This window comes from Oncorhynchus keta, chromosome 11, assembly GCF_023373465.1.
Source record: "Oncorhynchus keta strain PuntledgeMale-10-30-2019 chromosome 11, Oket_V2, whole genome shotgun sequence".
In the NCBI taxonomy this organism is placed as follows: domain Eukaryota; kingdom Metazoa; phylum Chordata; class Actinopteri; order Salmoniformes; family Salmonidae; genus Oncorhynchus; species Oncorhynchus keta.
In genome coordinates, this window is record NC_068431.1 from 54,646,883 (window position 1) to 54,663,026 (window position 16,144).

At 42.9% G+C, this 16,144-nt stretch overlaps 1 protein-coding gene across 2 annotated transcripts in view; it reads right to left on the reverse strand.

The window, feature by feature from the left end:
* The window catches only part of spns2 (SPNS lysolipid transporter 2, sphingosine-1-phosphate), a 141,605-nt gene extending 137,540 nt beyond the window's left edge, over positions 1-4,065 (reverse strand). For both annotated transcript variants that reach the window (XM_035781343.2, XM_035781344.2), the window contains exon 1: positions 3,591-4,065. In XM_035781343.2, coding sequence (XP_035637236.1) covers positions 3,591-3,822 — 232 coding nt within the window. In that variant the 5' untranslated portion in view covers positions 3,823-4,065. The remainder of the gene's footprint in view (positions 1-3,590) is intronic.
* Positions 4,066-16,144: the final 12,079 nt, after the last annotated feature.

Below are 16,144 nucleotides of genomic sequence, written 5' to 3' on the forward strand. Positions count from 1 at the left end.
TTAGGTACCGAGATGAGATCCTCAGTGCGGTTGGCCCTGGGTTCCTCCTAATGCAAGGGCAATGCTAGACCTCATGTGACGGGAGTGTGTCAGCAGTTCCTGCAAGAGGAAGGCATTGATGCTATGGACTGGCCCGCCGGTTCCCCAGACCTGAATCCAATTGAGCACATCTGGGACATCATGTCTCGCTCCATCCACCAACGTCACATTGCACCACAGACTGTCCAGGAGTTGGCGGATGCTTTAGTCCAGGTCTAGGAGGAGATCCTTCAGGAGACCATCCGCCACCTCATCAGGAGCATGCCCAGGTGTTGTGGGGAGGTCATACAGGCACGTGGAGGCCACACACCCTACCGAGACTCATTTTGACTTGTTTTAAGGACATTACATCAAAGTTGGATCAGCCTGTAGTGTGGTTTTCCACTTTAATTTTGAGTGTCACTCCAAATTTAGACCTCCATGGGTTGATACATTTTATTTCCATTGATAATTTGTGTGTGATTTTGTTGTCAGCACATTCAACTATGTAAAGAAAAAAGTATTTAATAAGAATATTTCATTCATTCAGATCTAGAATGTGTTATTTTAGTGTTCCCTTTATTTTTTTGGAGCAGTGTATTTAGTCAGTGCAGTACTTTACTCTACAGTAGGCTACACAATATCACTCTCTCTACTATTGTATGTCCTCCTCGCAATGAACAGACTGCTCTACTTGCTGCGGCAGTATGTTTAGCCCCTTCCATACCAACTAACAAAGTCCAGCACGTGGTTTGGAAGAGATGCATAAAGCTGAATTCTATTGGCATCTCCTTCACTTCCATTATGGAATAGAATGCGCAGGTCCAGTGATTGATTTTGCCCAATATGAGGACAACATTTGCACACCGAGCAATCTGCAGTAACAAACAACACATTACATAATCACAGCCTCATTACTAATGCATAACATGTCAAAATGACTCTAACAATCCACATGGTGATATAACATGTCACTGCTATTCTGTGTCTGCTATATTCCATTATATTGGGGGGGGGGACATCTCTGCTTCTATAGTCCACGGAAAAGGTACACGGGAAACATCTGCAACATAATAAGATGGAGAGGATAGCTGTGCCAAAAATGCTATCAGCCTACAAATTAAACTCCCACTAATAAAGGATTCTTCAGACTTCATCTGATATTATAATGATGTTAAAAAATGTACCTTCAATTTGGGGATTTTGGAGAGCCAGTGCGAGACGCATTCATTTTGATCATTTTAATTACTTGAATTATGTTCTATTAGTCACTGATGAAAACAATGAGAATAAGACACTTAGCAAACTGTTAAGTGACATCCCGATAATCAGTTGGCCGTTAGCAAACTGAAAATGACATCCCGATAATCATCCCAAGATTTATGTTAATATCTTCTTTTACCTCAATAACTTAAGAGTCACAGTATTGCATTATTTTGGACAGCTCATTGTAATATGAATCCAGCATAGGCTATCCTTTCACAAAGTAGTATTCCAGCACTTACTATAAGGAGGTGTATCATGCGTAAAATTAAATTGAGCACTCAAAAAAATGTATTGGTTAACTGCAGTGTGGTTTCTATGGAAACGTGGTAGGTCCAACCAGAAGCAGGGAGGGTTAGATTAAAGTAACTGTCCAGTGAAAATCTCATTTTTAAATTCTCATATTCAGTTTGCTCATACCAAATGAATGTTGTTGACTTTCCTTGTAGTTGTGGCCAAAGCATAAATGAGAGAAAAAACACTCATCTCAAACCTGTTTTTGAAACAAACTGTAAAAAAAAAATTAAATTTTTTTTTAAAAATGCTTGAAATTTGGAAGGAACATGATATCCTCTTTGGCCAAGACAGGCCTGTATGTGATTGGTCCAGCAGCTTTTTCATTTTTCCAAATTCTCTGGTGGGGAGAAGGATCTTTCTCGAGAATAGGGAAGATACAGGCTCAGGAGTGTGCACTCACTTCACACAAGCATGCTAGCTAGCAAGCCAAGCAAGCCACAGCTGGTGTTAGCAAAAAGGACAGAGCCAATGAAACAACTACTGTATCTCGCCAGTCACTTCTATTTCAAATGACGTGGTTTGTAAAAGTTGGCCTGCTGGCAATTTACAAGCAGTTTGCTAACGTTAGCTATCGTGACTAACTTAGCTAGAGCTGGCAAGCCAACAAGAAAGCAGGTCCTCCACACACCAACCATCTCACGATTCCCATCTATTTTAAATCTTATTTGTAGGTAAAAGTTATATGTCCAGAGGAAACCTAATTAGCTGTTGTTGACTCATATAGGTAGCAGAAGTAGCTTCACGACTAGCAAGTTAGGTAGCCAACAACAACAATATCAGGAATATAGTGATAAAGCAAAGGACAGAAATGAGTCTGCATTTATTACTGTTCTAGTATAGTGTCCTAGTAGTTCCATTGTGTGTTCCCAACTCCTGAATCCATCCATACTATTTTACTTGGTGCAGCCGGGCTCGGGCAGGTAGCCCCATTGGCTCCATGTTGTAGCTAATTTGAATATCCAAGTGTATGTGTGTCTCATTGACTGAGCTGTCAAATCAAATATTTGTGCCCCAAGCAGGGGCACAGAGCAAAGCTGCTTTTGAACATCCTTAATTTTAAAAAAAATTGGAAGGACATTTATTTAATTCATATTGTAACAAACTTGAAGGTAATATTTCATAGAAATCTGGAACACTTTAAAGTCTCATAGTAGGATTTGTTAATTATTCAAAAGTGTTTTTCAAAAGTATTGGTCTCTTGTGAAAATGCCAGCAGCGAAATCATTATCCTATGCATAGGGAAGGCAACACTAGGAGAGAGAGTGTGCTTCACATTTCTAAGGAAGAGTATTTTCTTCCCCACATCTGATGTGACAGTTGTGGATGAATAAACACACACATTTTTCATAACTTTGATTAAATGCAGCAATGTTTAAAACACTTTCAGCATATCAGAAACACAGTAGACTATGTGCACCTCTTTGTATACTTATTTTGATATCTATTTCGATATACGCAACCTTGTAATTATAAAAGTATGCTTTTGGTCTTTTCTCCCCCCTAATTCCAAAGCGCTTCAAATCCTCTGAACAGTAGCAACCGCACCGCAGCAGCCTCCCCGAGTGACACACGGCGATCCTAATTGATGTGCGATTATTTAAGACAGTGCCAATCAATATCTCAAGGCCCCTGCTCTTTCCTGCCTGACACCCCACAAATAAAAGGAACTGATATATTTGATTGAATCACCTTTCACCATATCCTGCCAATAAATGATCTATGTGAGAATAGCCAATATTGAATATGGAGACTACATTGTTGCTTCTTTGTACAGTGAATAGCCACGACTGCCCACTGCGCGTGGGCAATCGAGTCATTGTTCGATTGCTCTCATTGGGAAGAGCAGGGTTTACACAAAGTAGGCTAATGTAGCCTGTGTTCTAATTGCACTATACATGGGCTGTATAGAAGAAAACAAACATACAATAAACAACTAATTCCACACTTGCGCGATGGTCCTTCATTGGGATGTGATAATTGCATTTACACAAAGACAAATGTTGGGCTCTTACCTGCCACAGTGTATCTGTCCATGTAATTGAGCACATTCCCAAAACTGAGAATCCCAGCCGCAGCCGCCGGGGAACGGCATCTAAGCAGCGCGGCTCGGAATTTCTGCCCAGGCTTGCAGGGATGGAGGTCCGGGTTAGATTTCAGTCCAGGACTCATGCTGCCCGAGAGAGTGTGCACCTCATCAGAACTGCTGCAGCCCTCTATCTCGCATCCATCGCTCTCCACACACATCTTCTGACACGACAGATCCAGCGCAACAGAGAATCAGCCACAACGCACAGAAGGAACAATTGATCAACGTTAGGTAGCCTAGCAAACGGTTAGAAATCTCCAGCGGTGGTTACTCGCAATACAAGATTAGACGCGTTGAAGATGTCGTCTTGTTAAATGTTTGAGAGGGAGTCGCGTCTCGATATGGCTCATTTTACCAGCACACTGACAGCACTGACCGGCTCTTGCGCTCCTCAGGGTTTTCCTTGAGTACCATGAAGTCCTAGCGGAGGGGGTGTGACCTGGCTTAAAAACTCCGCCTCCTTGAGCCCCGCAGCGAATGAACATATTGGCACCTGGTGTGTGGAGAGAATGCGGGGAATTGCAATTTCAGTGAGGTGTAATTTCCAGTGGCGATTTTAGCATGTAAATCTTGGTGGGGCAAAAAAAAAACGCAACACTAAAACAATACATTAATTGCACTATAACGGTGACCACAAACTGTTAGGGCCTACATAAAGCTGTCGTAACTGCAGAGTCCCAACACCTTACCACTGCTACAGTTCATCCAGTGCCTTTTAAAAAAGCATCGCTGATATGGCTGATATGTGGTTTCTACTGACAATTGAGCTGGACAAACTATGGGACGACAAGCGGATAAGAGGCAATCCGTCTTTTCGATGAAGACAATGAGCGAGAGACGACAGACGTAGTCAATATAACTATTTGTTCAGCACGTTTGAAATGTACAGCGACAGACATGCCGTTCTTACATATAAACAGACAATGAAAGCTCTTACGAGATTCGATGATTACATTTCTCTGAAACAGGTTATAGGGAAACAACGAGCGGCAACGAGCGATGTGTTTACAATACCGCCTTAGTGAAAATAGACCAAATTATTAGGGTGAGGCACATGGGCTTACTTCTCAACACTTAGTATTACTTTCTTAGCTACGGTATACATATCTATCTGGCAAGTTCCCAGTTGTCTTGAACTCAGTTAGCCACTGATTCCTTCCCAAACCACTCATTGTTGAATTTGCGATTTCCAATTTGTGTAATATTTATGTCCAATGGCCGATGAGCACAGATACGTTTTGTCTCTAATTTCTCTTCATATGACTAGGATTGAAAACGATTTGATTGTCGACTTGATTCATGGTTATGCTTGCTAGCTAAGATTTTGAAAGTATGATGTTGACATACTGCCGCAGCATCAGTCCAATCAAAGCTACTGTAGATATAACGTGATTTCATGTCATTCTATCTGCGGCCAATGACCTTGAGTCTTCTTGGATGGGCACTTCTAATATAACTCTATGGCAGAACCCAAGGGGCTAAAGTTTTCGAGCTCTAACCTTAGAATTGGGGATGATGTACTGTCTCATGAGTGACAGAAAACTGAGCCAATCATCACAAAAAACTGAGGCAATCGGGCACAATTCTCTGTATGCTACTCTCTGTTATTATCTATGCATAGCCACTTTAATGACCCTACCTGCATGTACATAATTACCTCAATTACCTCGACCTGCCACATTGACGCATTGCCTCTGAATCTGTACCCCCTGTATATAGCCCAGCTATTGTTATTTACTGCTGCTCCTTAATTGTTTGTTTTTATTATCTCTTACTTTTTTAAATGTATTTTCTTAAAACTGCATTGTTGGTTAAAGGGCTTGTAAGCATTTCACTCTAAGGTTGTATTCTGAATACCTGTTGTATTCGGCGCATGTGACAAATAGCATTTGATTTGATTAGATTTATATTCTGCTGGCTAGCCCCACCACCACAGAAAGCTAGGCTAGCCCCACCAACACAGAAAGCTAGGGTGAAACTCCTGCATTTTGGAGCTGCCTTACTCAAGAAAGCAAAAAAACGTAGCATCGCAGACTGCTCCATTGACAATGAAGGACTTCCTTCGGACGGCAAAGAGATTGATGCATCTGGTGGACCTCATGATGCTGCAAAGAGACCGGTTGCATCATTACATTGCCGTAGTCTTCTCCATCCAAGTGCCACATCACAACAAAAATAATCATGATACACTTTAGCAACTTTTTCGGTGATTTATTTATTTACACAGGTGCCACACGCCACAAGCTAGTCCATACCGCAAGCTAGTCAGGGAAAAACTTGAATTGTCTTGCTGGCATCCGGTCTGCTAATACAAGGTCTAGTAAAGGCCCAGTGCACTCCTTTTGTGAGATGTCTTTTTTTTGTTGCAATTATCATTTTGGGGTGATTCACATTTCTTTTTTCTTTTTTTTTCAGCGGGTGCTGCAGCACCCTCAGCACCCCTACTTCCCGCAGCTATGATTGCAGACTTGCAGGTTGCCTCCCAATTAAAGAGGCTTCTGAGGTGTTCAGCCACAGAATGGAGCTCAGGGCTTTCAGGCATCTACGCACATTTACGCCTCGATCAGACCAACAGCATTATTGCATCAATGCTGTGTATTCAATTCTGCTGTCAAACTTTCTAATTGTGTAATCCAACATTTCTACTGGATATGTGTGCAACAAAAGTTCAACATTCACCTTTTGCTACAATTTCTGTCATGTCTAAATGTACAATTTGTTACATATGTTGGATATATCCAAAGTCTCCAAGTACCTATGCACCAGATATAACACAGAACACACTGAAACTGCATCTGCAATGCTGCAAGGCGAGCAAGTACTTCTGCTGTACCAAACCGCAATGATGCTGTTGTGTGAACAAGGCATTATTACACGTAATTGTAGTTCTTTGTTAAAGCTGATGAGAAAGAATACTGATTATGTTTTGCACTGATAACATAGCCCAGCGATTAGGCTTTTCTATCACCAGTGTGTTGGACCTTGGACTTTGAGATAGGCTTAGGCTATAGTCATTTTGCCATGGAGTGGAGAGAAATGTTTGCAGTCTTAAAGCTAATTTCCTGCAATTCTGCACATTTTGCCATGACTTATGCCATGTTAATATGATATCTGAGTGAGAATGAATAACAAAATCAATGGGGGCCTCCTGGAAGTTATGGCCCCTGGGCACGTGCCCTTCGTGCCCAGTCGGTATTCGGCCATGATTGCTACATGTTTGGATAGCTGGCTAGACTAACTACCAATCACATTTTGTTTTGCTGACATGGCTAATTAAGTGACTGTCAGTGACTGACAATAACAAACAAAAAAACTGCTGATGCACAACTACATTGCCATTGCACCTGGTGTAATTACTCACAATAGTACGTTGAGACCCAGACTGAGTTCCTGGAAAAATGTATAATACTTAAATTTGTGGCTTTTTCACACGATATCTAACAGTGTTAATAATGTACCGTAAACTCACTACACAGCTAGCTTGAAATGTCACTAATGGAGCTATCCAAGAGGTACCTTTTGTTTTGCGAATTGTCAAGAAATGTCACATACAGCCTTTCAATATTCAGTTACACAGTTGTTGAAACACACAAAGTATGTACCAGTGGCTGTTTTGTCATTCATTTGATAAAGGTCCAGTATAGTAGCCCATGCTAACCCATTTGTAAAAACATTAAATCCATCTAAATGTACATTGTGTGTTGACCACGTGATGCAGGGTTGAGATGGTGTGTTCAGCACACTGAACAGCTCTTGTGTGATCTAGATTTTAAAAAGACAAATGATATTCTCACAGTTGACAAAAGGAAGATCTTCTCAGACACATTGTTCCTAAACCATTGTTATGTTTTCATTAATCTTGTTGATTCCACAACATACAGAATATACATTTCGAACATTATTCACCCATATGGTTTCGACTGATGTCGTTTTTTCATGTTGAGGAGATCAGAGGCGCTCACCCCATGTTCACTTTCTCCCAATATGCATAATATAGACAGCTTTAAAGGATACAACCGTTAGATTGCGAGATCAAATCACTTTCGATGGAGCTAATCGAGTCATGATGGTCATCAAAACCCTTTCAACAGTTGAAACGATCAATTGACTATTAGCTATACATGAACATAGTTTGATCTCTTTTATATTAGCTACTGATTTTTAGAAAGGTAAGGGGTGGCAGCGTAGCCTAGTGGTTAGAGTGTTGGACTAGTAACTGGAAGGTTGTGAGTTCAAACCCCCGAGCTGACAAGGTACAAATCTGTCGTTCTGCCCCTGAACAGGCAGTTAACCCACTGTTCCCAGGCTGTCATTGAAAATAAGAATATGTTCTTAATTGACTTGCCTGGTTAAATAAAGGTAAAAATAAAAAATAAATTTTAAAAAAGGATCATGTCCACGCTGTCTCTAATTTCAATATATTAAAGTATTTTTTGTATTAGGCTAATTTAGTATATTATTACTATGAAATTAAATCAATCTCCAACTGTCACTTGACTCTTTCCTTTTTCAGACAGACATGGGTGTTTTGGGCCCCTTGCCACCTATTCAATTCAGATTTCCCAATGGCTTACAAGAGCAACAGTAGTTATAAGGGACCATTGTGTTTGTGTCAGTGCATTGCATCATTGATAAGACTGTATGTTGGTGCACGCCAATGGTGGGTCAAGGGTTGTCTGTGTGTGTGTGTGTGTGTGTGTGTGTGTGTGTGTGTGTGTGTGTGTGTGTGTGTTCAGGGGTACAACAGTCCAATCCTGCATTATTATCAGAGGAAGCTGTATTTCCATTCATAACACATCATTTATAAGGCAGACACACACACAAGGAGACAAGAGGGGGAAATTGACATGCAGACAGTTTCATGCATTGCCAGGCACACACAGACAGAGGAAAGAAATGTGATTGCAATTTATATTAGAGAATTTGTACAACCCTCAGGGATGTATATATCAAATCAAATCAAATCAAATTTTGTTTGTCACATACACATGGTTAGCAGATGTTAATGCGAGTGTAGCGAAATGCTTGTGCTTCCAGTTCCGACAATGCAGTAATAACCAACAAGTAATCTACAGTGCCTTGCGAAAGTATTCGGCCCCCTTGAACTTTGCGACCTTTTGCCACATTTCAGGCTTCAAACATAAAGATATAAAACTGTATTTTTTTGTGAAGAATCAACAACAAGTGGGACACAATCATGAAGTGGAACGACATTTATTGGATATTTAAAACTTTTTTAACAAATCAAAAACTGAAAAATTGGGCGTGCAAAATGATTCAGCCCCTTTACTTTCAGTGCAGCAAACTCTCTCCAGAAGTTCAGTGAGGATCTCTGAATGATCCAATGTTGACCTAAATGACTAATGATGATAATAATGATTTTAGACTAGGGAGTTTTTCTAGATAAAAACATTAATGGAGCTAAGCACTGGCAAAATCCTGGAGAAAAACTTGTTTCAGTCTGCTTTCCAACAGACACTGTGTCACGACACCCGCCGAAGTCTGTCCCTCTCCTTGTTCGGGCGGCGTTCGGTGTCCGACGTCACCGGTCTTCTAGCCATCGTCGCTCCACCTTTCATTCTCCATTTGTTTTGTCTTCCTGCACACCTGGTTTACATCCCCTCATTACTCTACGTGTATATTATCCTCTGTTCCCCCCATGTCTGTGTGTGGTATTGTTAATTCGTTACGTGTGTGATGCTTCAGGCTGTTTTTTTTGCCGGGTATTGTTGTAACCCGTGGTTTTGTTATTTTGTACCTATTTGTGTGTTTTGTGCTCTATCGCTTTTTTCTTGGGCAGTGTTGTGACGCAGTTGCGTCCGGCTGTTTTCCTCTGCCTGATTAAAATGTGCCTGTTCACTCATCTCTGCTCTCCTGCACCTGACTTCCTTCAAACAGTTGTGCACACTCTGACAGACTGGGACATGAATTCACCTTTCAGCAGGAGAATAAGCCAAAACACAAGGCCAAATATACACTGGAGTTACATACCAAGAAGGCAGTGAATGTTCCTCAGTAGCCCAGTTACAGTTTTGACTTAAATCTAACAAATAAATCTATGGCATAATCTAGGCGTGGAAATCTCTTAGAGGCTTACCCAGAAAGACTTACAGCTGTAATCACTGCCAAAGGTGCCCCTAGAAAGTATTGCCACAGGGGTGTGAATACAGAAATTAGATATTTCTGTATTTAATTTAGCAAATCTCTGAAAACATATTTTCACTTGTTCATTATGGGCTATTGTGTGTTGATGTGTAAATATATATATATTTAATTAATTTTGAATTCAGGCTGTAACACAACATAAATTGGAATAAGACAAGCGGCATGAATACTTTAAGGCACAGTAAATATTCTTTCACATGTGAAATTTTCACGAGTCGGACAGGAGTTTTTGAAAACGAGTGACGTTTCACATGAATTTTTCACATGTGAACAATTCACCTGAAAAATGTCACGTGGGTAAAACAGACATGTGGTTTTGGACATGTGTGCAGTTTCACATGGATTTCTTAACAGTTAATTTCTTACATGACTCAGACAGTGGTTTCCCAAGATTCCACATGTGATATTGTTAACAGAGTGTTTCTAAACCCAGAGGAGTAACATCGCAAGACTTACAGGAACACTTGCAAAACAGACCAAACAGACCAGGTCGGGGTTTGAGAAGTCAATGAGAGAAATAAAAAAAATCCTCCTTAGTTGTTAATTTTCTCGAAATCCAAAGGCACAACCTAAATTTGAGCCAATGTCTTAGTTGAACATATTACACCAACCAACCTTGTGAAAGTGACATACTGACGCTGACAGATGTTCATCAAAAACAACTTTATTTCGAAGAAGTGCCTTTGATTTGACGGCCTGTAGATGTACAGTTCGCAGAGAGACAACCGTTAGACCCAGTGGCGTGTTTCTACACATGAGCTTAGCTAGCCAACATCACCTACAAGTGTGATCGGGGATTTCTAGTATTTCGAGTAAGGTTCTAAATTGAGCAGCTGCTGAAAAATGAGCTCCTGTATATATTGAGATTTAAATGTTTTTTTAGAGTGAAGTACATCGAAAAAATCAAGAGAAAACTGCAAGACTCAATAGAAGACAAAACAAGGAACAAACCAAAAAAGACAGGCTTTTGAAAAATTAACTATTTTTCATAAAATTGTACAGTTATCTTAGCTAGCTGAATTGCTAGCAGAATTGTTTACTTGTTGCTAAGCAGTTGCTAGGGACTCTCCTGGAAGAAGCTAGCTAGCTTACAAAGAATAACAACAAAAAATATCTAGTTAACAGAAGAAAGGAAGACAAAATAAGGACAAAAGAAGGACAGAAGAAAAAGGAAAAGAAAGAGGACAACAAAGTGAAACAGTCAGCACTTCTATTGCAACTTCGTATTTCGTCGTCCTAACATAGTCTACACTGCTATCTGCCCAGCAGCTAGCCAGCTAGCAAACGTCCACCGTCTACCGAATAGCAGCACTGTAGAAACTATTACACTCAACTGAACGACTTGATTAGTGTAGTGTTAGCAAGCTACATAGTTGTCTTTGCTGTCTTCGTATCCAAGATAATTGTGTAGTTTAGAGCGTGTAGTCTTAGAGTGATTATCTTAATTTACCGAGGTTAGCTAGCCAGCTATTTGTCGTCCTTAACATAGGAGACACTGCTAGCTAGCCAACAGCTAGCCAACGTCTACTGAATGAACTTATATAATAATAATAATATAGAACTTCAGTCGCACTCAACAACCCTGGCGTTACAAGCGCCATGCTCTACCAACTGAGCCACAGAAGGACCACGAACTTCCGCACTTCGCTCCACAGGTAGTATCACATTTTCATTTCATTTCATTACAGCACAACGGTTTGATTTGTTTGATCGTAGCTAGCTACATAGCTAGCTACATAGCCGTCTGTGTATCAAAGATAATTGTGTAGTCTAGAGTGATTTTCTAGGTTAGCTAGCCAGCTATTGTCGTTCTTTTAACGCAACGTAACGTAATCAACACTGCTAGCTAGCCAGCTAGCCCCGAATAGCAGCACTGTAGAAACTATTACACTCAACGGAACGACTTGATTAGTGTAGTGTCAACAACGCAGCCACTGCCAGCTAGTCTACAAAGTCAACAACGCAGCCACTGCCAGCTAGCCTACTTCAGCAGTACTGTATCATTTTAATCATTTTAGTCAATAAGATTCTTGCTACGTAAGCTTAACTTTCTGAACATTCGAGACGTGTAGTCCACTTGTCATTCCAATCTCCTTGCATTAGCGTAGCCTCTTTTGTAGCCTGTCAACTATGTGTCTGTCTATCCCTGTTATCTCCTCTCTGCACAGACCATACAAACGCTCCACACCGCGTGGCCGCGGCCACCCTAATCTGGTGGTCCCAGCGCGCACGACCCACGTGGAGTTCCAGGTCTCCGGTAGCCTCTGGAACTGCCGATCTGCGGCCAACAAGGCAGAGTTCATCTCAGCCTATGCCTCCCTCCAGTCCCTTGACTTCTTGGCACTGACGGAAACATGGATCACCACAGATAACACTGCTACTCCTACTGCTCTCTCTTCGTCCGCCCACGTGTTCTCGCACACCCCGAGAGCTTCTGGTCAGCGGGGTGGTGGCACCGGGATCCTCATCTCTCCCAAGTGGTCATTCTCTCTTTCTCCCCTTACCCATCTGTCTATCGCCTCCTTTGAATTTCATGCTGTCACAGTTACCAGCCCTTTCAAGCTTAACATCCTTATCATTTATCGCCCTCCAGGTCCCCTCGGAGAGTTCATCAATGAGCTTGATGTCTTGATAAGCTCCTTTCCCGAGGACGGCTGACCTCTCACAGTTCTGGGCGACTTTAACCTCCCCACGTCTACCTTTGACTCATTCCTCTCTGCCTCCTTCTTTCCACTCCTTTCCTCTTTTGACCTCACCCTCTCACCTTCCCCCCCTACTCACAAGGCAGGCAATACGCTCGACCTCATCTTTACTAGATGCTGTTCTTCCACTAACCTCATTGCAACTCCCTCCAAGTCTCCGACCACTACCTTGTATCCTTTTCCCTCTCGCTCTCATCCAACACTTCCCACACTGCCCCTACTCGGATGGTATCGCGCCGTCCCAACCTTCGCTCTCTCTCCCCCGCTACTCTCTCCTCTTCCATCCTATCATCTCTTCCCTCTGCTCAAACCTTCTCCAACCTATCTCCTGATTCTGCCTCCTCAACCCTCCTCTCCTCCCTTTCTGCATCCTTTGACTCTCTATGTCCCCTATCTTCCAAGCCGGCTCGGTCCTCCCCTCCCGCTCCGTGGCTCGACGACTCATTGCGAGCTCACAGAACAGGGCTCCGGGCAGCCGAGCGGAAATGGAGGAAAACTCGCCTCCCTGCGGACCTGGCATCCTTTCGCTCCCTCCTCTCTACATTTTCCTCCTCTGTCTCTGCTGCTAAAGCCACTTTCTACCACTCTAAATTCCAAGCATCTGCCTCTAACCCTAGGAAGCTCTTTGCCACCTTCTCCTCCCTCCTGAATCCTCCTCCCCCTCCCCCCTCCTCCCTCTCTGCAGATGACTTCGTCAACCATTTTGAAAAGAAGGTCGACGACATCCGATCCTCGTTTGCTAAGTCAAACGACACCGCTGGTTCTGCTCACACTGCCCTACCCGGTGCTCTGACCTCTTTCTCCCCTCTCTCTCCAGATGAAATCTCGCGTCTTGTGACGGCCGGCCGCCCAACAACCTGCCCGCTCGACCCTATCCCCTCCTCTCTTCTCCAGACTATTTCCGGAGACCTTCTCCCTTACCTCACCTCGCTCATCAACTCATCCCTGACCGCTGGCTACGTCCCTTCCGTCTTCAAGAGAGCGAGAGTTGCACCCCTTCTGAAAAAACCTACACTCGATCCCTCCGATGTCAACAACTACAGACCAGTATCCCTTCTTTCTTTTCTCTCCAAAACTCTTGAACGTGCCGTCCTTGGCCAGCTCTCCCGCTATCTCTCTCAGAATGACCTTCTTGATCCAAATCAGTCAGGTTTCAAGACTAGTCATTCAACTGAGACTGCTCTTCTCTGTATCACGGAGGCGCTCCGCACCGCTAAAGCTAACTCTCTCTCCTCTGCTCTCATCCTTCTAGACCTATCGGCTGCCTTCGATACTGTGAACCATCAGATCCTCCTATCCACCCTCTCCGAGTTGGGCATCTCCGGCGCGGCCCACGCTTGATTGCGTCCTACCTGACAGGTCGCTCCTACCAGGTGGCGTGGCGAGAATCTGTCTCCTCACCACGCGCTCTCACCACTGGTGTCCCCCAGGGCTCTGTTCTAGGCCCTCTCCTATTCTCGCTATACACCAAGTCACTTGGCTCTGTCATAACCTCACATGGTCTCTCCTATCATTGCTATGCAGACGACACACAATTAATCTTCTCCTTTCCTCCTTCTGATGACCAGGTGGTGAATCGCATCTCTGCATGTCTGGCAGACATATCAGTGTGGATGACGGATCACCACCTTAAGCTGAACCTCGGCAAGACGGAGCTGCTCTTCCTCCCGGGGAAGGACTGCCCGTTCCATGATCTCGCCATCACGGTTGACAACTCCATTGTGTCCTCCTCCCAGAGCGCTAAGAACCTTGGCGTGATCCTGGACAACACCCTGTCGTTCTCAACTAACATCAAGGCGGTGGCCCGTTCCTGTAGGTTCATGCTCTACAACATCCGCAGAGTACGACCCTGCCTCACACAGGAAGCGGCGCAGGTCCTAATCCAGGCACTTGTCATCTCCCGTCTGGATTACTGCAACTCGCTGTTGGCTGGGCTCCCTGCCTGTGCCATTAAACCCCTACAACTCATCCAGAACGCCGCAGCCCGTCTGGTGTTCAACCTTCCCAAGTTCTCTCACGTCACCCCGCTCCTCCGCTCTCTCCACTGGCTTCCAGTTGAAGCTCGCATCCGCTACAAGACCATGGTGCTTGCCTACGGAGCTGTGAGGGGAACGGCACCTCAGTACCTCCAGGCTCTGATCAGGCCCTACACCCAAACAAGGGCACTGCGTTCATCCACCTCTGGCCTGCTCGCCTCCCTACCACTGAGGAAGTACAGTTCCCGCTCAGCCCAGTCAAAACTGTTCGCTGCTCTGGCTCCCCAATGGTGGAACACACTCCCTCACGACGCCAGGACAGCGGAGTCAATCACCACCTTCCGGAGACACCTGAAACCCCACCTCTTTAAGGAATACCTAGGATAGGATAAAGTAATCCTTCTCACCCCCCTTAAAAGATTTAGATGCACTATTGTAAAGTGGCTGTTCCACTGGATGTCATAAGGTGAATGCACCAATTTGTAAGTCGCTCTGGATAAGAGCGTCTGCTAAATGACTTAAATGTAATGTAAATGTAATTTCTATTGGAGAAGCAGTTTTAGCCTATCTTCATACTGTACTGTCTTTGTTATGTTTCACGTGTGCTTTTGTAACTGCCACGATTACAACCTGGGTCTCGCACAGGAGAAGCCAACTTCTGGACCATTAGACCAAGAGGGCCAACACTAATTTTGAATTCGCAGGTGCAGCTAACTCATGTGACCAAGAGCAACCATGACCAACTCATGTCTCTTACACTTCACATGTGCATTTTCACATCTTAATGTAAATTTTTAACTAGGGCTGTCAAAATATCCTTATTTAAAAAAAAAAAAGAAATTATAGCAGGATTTGCTGTGATGGATCACAATTAATTGCAAATTAAGAATTTGATCAAATTCAGCTATAATTTAAGATTATTTATACAAAACACATTACAAGAATATTGCCATATCGATTTTGTCCAGAGTAACAGTTAGCAAAATCAGGTAAATTGATAAACACACTTTCTTTAACCTCAATGTCAACTTGTCCTTTTTAGCTGTATACAGTAGATTAAATATTTTGGATGTTGTCAGTGTATTTTAAACGCATTCAGACAAATGCAATAAAACAATATAGTGCACTAACATTACATGTAGCGGGTCTTATATGCACCACAGGAGAACTAAGAAATTAAGAGCGACACTACAGCTGTCTTTTAGTCTTTTGTGTTGATCTGCAATAGTATTGTGAAAAGACAGGACAGGAACACAGTCTCCAATCACCATCTGACAGGTATTCTACACAGGAGCATGAAGAAAGGTAAAACACATATCCTGTTGTCACGTTCACTGGAATAATTATCGGACCAAGGCGCAGTGGATGTTGAGTTCGACATAATTTAATGATAAAGTGAAACTTAGCAAAGACAAAACAAATAAACAATAAACTAACAACGAACCAGTGCTACGTGCACTAACTCAAAACAATATCCCACAACCCACAGGTGGAAAAAAAAAGCTACCTAAATATGATCCCCAATTAGAGACAACGATTACCAGCTGCCTCTAATTGTGAATCATACAAAATCACCAACATAGAAAAACAAAACTAGAACCCCACAGAAATAATAAACTAGACTAACCCCCCAGTCA